Raw genomic sequence first — 7,683 nt, 5'->3', positions numbered from 1 at the left:
ACATCAAGGAGACATCCAGCCGACATCCAGCTGACATCCAGCCCACATCAAGGAGACCTCCAGCCGACATCAGGGAGACGTCCAGCCGACATCCAGCCGACATCAGGGAGACGTCCAGCCGACATCAGGAAGACATCCAGCCGACATCAAGGAGACATCCAGCCGACATCCAGGAGACGTCCAGCTGACATCAAGGAGACATCCAGCCGACATCAAGGAGACGTCCAGCCAACATCAAGGAGACGTCCAGCCGACATTCAGCTGACATCCAGCTGACATCAAGGAGACACCCAGCCGACATCAAGGAGACGTCCAGCCAACATCAAGGAGTCATCCAGCCGACATCATGGAGACATCCAGCCGACATCAAGGAGACGTCCAGCCGACATCAAGGAGACATCCAGCCGACATCCAGGAGACGTCCAGCTGACATCAAGGAGACATCCAGCCAACATCAAGGAGACATTCAGCCGTCATCAAAGAGACGTCCAGCCGACATCCAGCCGACATCCAGCCAACATCAAGGAGACGTCCAGCCGACATCAAGGAGACGTCCAGCCGACATTCAGCTGACATCCAGCTGACATCAAGGAGACACCCAGCCGACATCAAGGAGACGTCCAGCCAACATCAAGGAGTCATCCAGCCGACATCATGGAGACATCCAGCCGACATCAAGGAGACGTCCAGCCGACATCAAGGAGACATCCAGCCGACATCCAGCCGACATCAAGGAGACATCCAGCCGACATCAGGGAGACATCCAGCCGATATCAAGGAGACATCGAGGAGACGTCCAGCCGACATCAAGGAGACATCCAGCCGACATCAAGGACGTCCAGCCGACATCAAGGAGACATCCAGCCGACATCAAGGAGACATCCAGCTGACATCAAGGAGACGTCCAGCCGACATCAAGCAGACATCCAGCCGACATCCAGCCGACATCAAGGAGACATCCAGCCGACATCAGGGAGACGTCCAGCCGACATCAAGAAGACACCCAGCCGACATCAAGGAGACACCCAGCCGACATGAAGGAGACGTCCAGCCGACATCAAGGACACATCAAGGAGATGTCCAGCCCACATCAAGGAGACATCAAGGAGACACCCAGCCGACATCAAAGAGACATCCAGCCTACATCAAGGAGACACCCAGCCGATATCAAGGAGACACCCAGCCGACATCAAGGAGACATCCAGCCGACATCAAGGAGACACCCAGCCGACATCAAGGAGACGTCCAGCCGACATCAAGGACACATCAAGGAGATGTCCAGCCCACATGAAGGAGACATCAAGGAGACACCCAGCCGACATCAAGGAGACATCCAGCCGACATCCAGCCGACATCAAGGAGACACCCAGCCGACATCAAGGAGACGTCCAGCCGACATCAAGGACACATCAAGGAGATGTCCAGCCCACATGAAGGAGACATCAAGGAGACACCCAGCCGACATCAAGGAGACATCCAGCCGACATCCAGCCGACATCAAGGAGACACCCAGCCGACATCAAGGAGACGTCCAGCCGACATCAAGGCATCAAGGAGACACCCAGCCGACATCAAGGAGACGTCCAGCCGACATCAAGGAGATATCAAGGAGATGTCCAGCCCACATCAAGGAGACGTCCAGCCGACATCCAGCCGACATCAAGGAGACATCCAGCCGACATCCAGCCCACATCAAGGAGACCTCCAGCCGACATCAGGGAGACGTCCAGCCGACATCCAGCCGACATCAGGGAGACGTCCAGCCGACATCAAGGAGACATCCAGCCGACATCAAGGAGACATCCAGCCGACATCCAGGAGACATCCAGCTGACATCAAGGAGACATCCAGCCGACATCAAGGAGACATTCAGTCGTCATCAAAGAGACGTGAAGCCGACATCCAGCCGACATCCAGCTGACATCCAGCCCACATCAAGGAGGACGTGAAGCCGACATCCAGCCGACATCCAGCTGACATCCAGCCCACATCAAGGAGACATCCAGCCGACATCAGGGAGACGTCCAGCCGACATCAAGAAGACATCCAGCCGACATCAAGGAGACATCCAGCCGACATCCAGGAGACGTCCACCTGACATCAAGGAGACATCCAGCCGACATCAAGGAGACGTCCAGCCAACATCAAGGAGACGTCCAGCCGACATTCAGCTGACATCCAGCTGACCAGCCAACATCAAGGAGACGTCCAGCCGACATTCAGCTGACATCCAGCTGACATCAAGGAGACACACAGCCGACATCAAGGAGACGTCCAGCCAACATCAAGGAGTCATCCAGCCGACATCAGGGAGACATCCAGCCGACATCAAGGAGACGTCCAGCCGACATCAAGGAGACATCCAGCCGACATCCAGCCGACATCAAGGAGACATCCAGCCGACATCAGGGAGACATCCAGCCGACATCAAGGAGACATCGAGGAGACGTCCAGCCGACATCAAGGAGACATCCAGCCGACATCAAGGAGACATCCAGCCGACATCAAAGAGACGTCCAGCCGACATCCAGCTGACATCAAGGAGACGTCCATCCGACATCAAGGAGACGTCCAGCCGACATCCAGCCGACATCAGGGAGACGTCCAGCCGACATCAGGGAGACGTCCAGCCGACATCCAGCCGACATCAGGGAGACGTCCAGCCGACATCAGGGAGACGTCCAGCCGAAATCAGGGAGATGTCCAGCCGACATCCAGCCGACATCAGGGAGACGTCCAGCCGACATCAGGGAGACGTCCAGCCGACATCCAGCCGACATCAAGGAGACGTCCAGCCGACGTCAGGGAGACGTCCAGCCGACATCCAGCCGACATCAAGGAGACATCTAGCCGACATCAAGGAGACATCTAGCCGACAGCCAACATCAAGGAGACAACCAGCCCACATCAAGGAGACACCCAGCCGACATCAAGGAGACATCCAGCCGACATCAAGGAGACACCCAGCCGACATCAAGGAGACATCCAGCCGACATCAAGAAGACACCCAGCCGACATCAAGGAGACACCCAGCCGACATCAAGGAGACACCCAGCCGACATCAAGGAGACATCCAGCCGACATCAAGAAGACACCCAGCCGACATCAAGGAGACACCCAGCCGACATGAAGGAGACGTCCAGCCGACATCAAGGACACATCAAGGAGATGTCCAGCCCACATCAAGGAGACATCAAGGAGACATCCAGCCGACATCAAGGAGACACCCAGCCGACATCAAGGAGACACCCAGCTGACATCAAGGAGACATCCAGCTGACCTCCAGCGGACGTCCAGCAGACATCCAGCCGACATCAAGGAGACGTCCAGCCGACATCAAGGAGACGTCCAGTCGACATCCAGCCGACATCAAGGAGAAGTCCAGCTGACATCCAGCCGACATCAAGGAGACGTCCAGCCGACATCAAGGAGACATCCAGCGGACGTCCAGCAGACATCCATCCGACATCAAGGAGACGTCCAGCCGACGTCCAGCCGACATCAAGGAGACGTCCAGCAGACATCCAGTGGACAACAATAACTCATCACCAGCTGACCAGGGCTCTCTGCTCTCTGGGAGGAAACTGCACATCCTTCCTGTCTGATCATCATCACAGCAGGATGTCGAAGCTTCTCCACCTTCATGGCCACGTCCCAACACACCACACTCACCTGAAGCCTCACTTGTTCCCCACGGTTGACGTTCCTGACCACACCCGCTACATCATCGGCTCTGTCATCCTGTTGGTAGGGGTGATGGACATGCTGGGAAACGGTCTGGTCATCTATGTGTTCTGTCGCCGTCCGACACTTCGTTCGCCCAGCAACCTGCTGGTGGTCAACCTGGCGTCAGCAGACTTCCTGATGTCTCTGACGCAGTCTCCCGTCTTCTTTGTGTCCAGCCTACATCACCACTGGGTGTTTGGGGAGCTCGCCTGTGAGCTGTACGCTTTCTGTGGCGCGTTGTTTGGCATCACCTCCATGATTACACTGACAGCCATCGCGGAGGATCGCTGCCTGGCCATCACGCGGCCACTGGCTCTTCCGGGGCGGGGTGAGTCGTGAGCGTGTGTGGGCGGTGCCGGTGGGGGTGTGGTTGTACTCTCTAGGGTGGAGTCTGCCACCGTTCTTCGGGTGGAGCTCCTACATCCCTGAAGGCCTGCAAACGTCCTGCAGCTGGGACTACATGAGCTTCACCACCGCTGTGCGCACCTACACCATTCTTCTGTTCGCCTTCGTCTTCTTTGTCCCGCTCTGTCTCATCGCCGGCTGCTACTTCGCCATCTTCCAGGCGGTGCGGGAGGCAGCTCAGGAGGTGGAGCAGCTGAACTGTGGTGAGACCAACAAGGCGTACGAGCGTCTGCTCAGTGACTGGCGGTTGGCTAAAGTTGCTCTGGGAGTGATCCTGCTGTTTCTCCTGGTCACCATACTCTGCTGTAGCTCTGACTGCCACAGCGGGCTACGCCCACCTACTGACGCCCTACATGAACTCAGTTCCTGCTGTCATAGCAAAGGCCTCCGCCATTCACAACCCCATCATCTACGCCATCACACACCCAAAGTACCGTGCCGCCATCGGCTGCCACGTCCCACTGTTGCGCCCTCTGCTGCGGCTGCATGAAAAGGACCTGCGCTCATCTTTCAGCTCCAGCAGCACTTCATCTCGCCGAGCCACGCTCACCGGTCAGAGCCCACCAGGAGTCCAGCTCAGCGCCGGCGTCTGGGCCAACAGCCGATGGAGGAAGACCCGACTGTCCTCGGTGTCTGACAGCGAGTCTTGCTGGACAGAGAGCGAAGCTGATGGATCCAGTGCCGGGTCAGCGGCCGTCACCAGACAGGTGTCCACTGACGTCACTGCAGACAACACTGCCGCCCCCAACACCAACCCTGACACCGCCATGAGCATCTCTGACACCACCATCGCCACCACTGTCCTTAGCCAGCAGAGACGACAGACAGGAGCTGACTCACCTGATGGGGGCGCTGCAGCCGAGTAAACCAACAAAAACACAACTTAAACAGGAGCACTGCGACAGTTTAGAATCTGACTGAGGTCATTGTTAGACACACTAAGTCTGAGAAGCAGTATATATATTATTATGTTCATATATTAATATTATTGCAGCACATCAATCAATCAATCACAGCAACCTGCTTGTTTAAGTATACGCTATTATGTTCAACAGTTGTCATTTATACTGATTAAAGAGATGTTGTTTGACTAACAGTTTGAATGTTCTTTTGCTGTTTGTTTGTGTGATGTGCCTGGGAAACAAGTTCCACTCATACATGCCTCTGTACAAAACAGTTCTTTTACCCGAATTAGATTTCACAGTTGGCAATGCAAAATATCCGCCAGCCGCATGTCTAGTGATGTATTCATGGTTATCAGCGCTGTAGCATAGCTCTTGGTATAATACATGAGGAGTCTTTGTTATGGTCACATTTCTAATGAATAATAATAATGAATAAATTAATCTGTCGCTAACCATTAACCAGCCAAGATTCATATGCATTTTAATGACACTTGGCTTCAAATTACAACCAAGAACAATGCGTGCAGCTCTGTTTTTTATTTTTTGTAGTTTTGCAATCATATCTGCAGTTGCATTTGCCCAAACTGCAGGGCAGTAGTCAAGATTTGATATAATTAAGGCTTGAATTACTAGTCTAATTGATTTTGGAGTTAGGCATGCCCTGTGTCTTCGTATTATAGAAATACCATGTCCCATTTTATTAACTATCTTATTTATATGTGTTTTCCATGATAATTTCTCATCAATGACTATTCCCAGCAGCTTGGTCTCCTGCACCTGCTTGATACTGCCCTGTTTTATTGTAAGATTTAACTGTGGGTTATCCTGATGTTGAAATTTGAGCCTAATATCATGCAGTTAGTTTTTGATACATTCAAAACTAATTTATTACAATTTATCCAGTCTTCAACTGTTTATAACTCCTTGATTAAAACTGTATTTAGCTCACTGGCTGTAAATGCAGAGGCATATATGGTCGAATCGTCAGCGTACATGGCTAAAGTGGCTCTGTTCAAAATTTGTGGTAGATCATTCGTAAAAATAGTAAATAGTAATGGACCCAAGCAACTACCCTGTGGCACCCCACATGTCACAGCTCGCACATCAGAAAAGCAACCGTTGTAGAAAACTGTTTGCATCCTGTCTGTAAGATAGCTTTTAATCCATGTCAAGGATACCAAATCAAACCCATAACATTCTAGTTTTTTCAGCAATATGTTGTGGTCAATTATGTCAAAGGCTGCTGAGAAATCCAACATAACAGCACCAACCATGTTCTTCTTATCAATTTCTCTGAGCCAGTCATCCGTCATCTGAGCTAAAGCTGTGGCAGTGGAGTGCCCCTCTCTATATGCATGCTGAAAATCTGTTATTAGATTATTGCCTAACATGTAACTCATAGTTTGGTCATATATAATACTTTCCATACATTTACATAATACTGGCAGTATACTTATTGGTCGACTATTTGCACCCGAAAATGGCTCTTTCCTGTTTTTAGGCAGTGGCAGTATTTTGGCTGTTTTCCATTTTTGTGGACATAGACCACTGCTGAAACTGGTGTTTATAATGTGGCAGATCGAAGGTGCAACTAACTCTGCAACTGGTTTCAAAATTTTGCTGTCTAGATTATCAATACCGGGTGGTTTGTTTTTGCAAGTTCTTATAATATTTTCAACCTTTTTTATACATACATTATCAAAACTAAATATACAATTTATTCTTCATAATACTATCTTTTATTAATAGACCAGATATATGATCATTACTGTCAATAGAGGGCAAATTATCTTTTACTTTTTCAACTTTATTTAAAAAATATGTATTAAAATAGTTTGCTATATCATTTGGCTTCGTTAAGAAGTTGCCATCTACTTCCAAGAATGATGGTGTATCCAAAGTGTTTCTACCCAGTAGGTCATTTAGTGTTTTCCAAACTTTTTTGCCATCATTGTTTTCATAATATAATTTCTTTTTAAGTCTATTTAATTTAGTAACATGGTTTCTTAATTTACGATGTATGGTCCAGTCGTCCCTATAACCTGTAGTCATTGCGGTTTTCTTCGATTGATCTCTTTGTCTTATGTGTTCTTTAGTCTCATTGTCTAGCCAGGGTGACTGAATATTCTTGACTGTGAACTTTTTGAGAGGCGCATGCTTATTAATTACAGGCACAAAAATTTCATCAAACCTGGACAGAGCTTCATCTGGATTATTTTCCTTTAGAACATCCTCCCAGTTCAATTTCTTTACTTCTTCAATAAAGTTTTCCTCATTAAACATTTTGTATGATCTTTTCATTATCACTTTAGGTCCAGGTTTTTTAATTTTTGCTTTCCTGACAACTGCAATAAGATTGTGATCACTGCACTCCATCAGAACCGATACTGATTTTAGACAAAGTTCTGGTGCATTTGTATATACAGTGGTGTGAAAAAGTGTTTGCCCCCTTCCTGATTTCTTACTTTTTTGCATGTTTTCCACACTTAAATGTTTCAGATCATCAAACAAATTTAAACATTAGTCAAAGATAACACAAGTAAACACAAAATGCAGTTTTTAAATGAAGGGTTTTATTAATGAGGAAGAAAAAAATCCAAAGCTACATGGCCCTGTGTGAAAAAGTGTTTGCCCCCTAAACCTAATA

General features: G+C 49.5%; 1 protein-coding gene across 1 annotated transcript; it reads left to right on the top strand.

The window, feature by feature from the left end:
- The first annotated feature begins 3,512 nt into the window (after positions 1-3,512).
- On the top strand, positions 3,513-5,083 carry opn4.1 (opsin 4.1). The gene is given in 3 exon segments (XM_050033666.1): positions 3,513-4,053; positions 4,055-4,413; positions 4,415-5,083. Coding segments are annotated over 3 exon segments (1,374 nt in total). The 5' UTR covers positions 3,513-3,621; the 3' UTR covers positions 4,998-5,083.
- Positions 5,084-7,683: the final 2,600 nt, after the last annotated feature.

Source organism: Epinephelus moara, chromosome 21 (assembly GCF_006386435.1).
Source record: "Epinephelus moara isolate mb chromosome 21, YSFRI_EMoa_1.0, whole genome shotgun sequence".
NCBI lineage: Eukaryota > Metazoa > Chordata > Actinopteri > Perciformes > Serranidae > Epinephelus > Epinephelus moara.
This window is presented reverse-complemented; position numbering and strand designations above follow the sequence as displayed.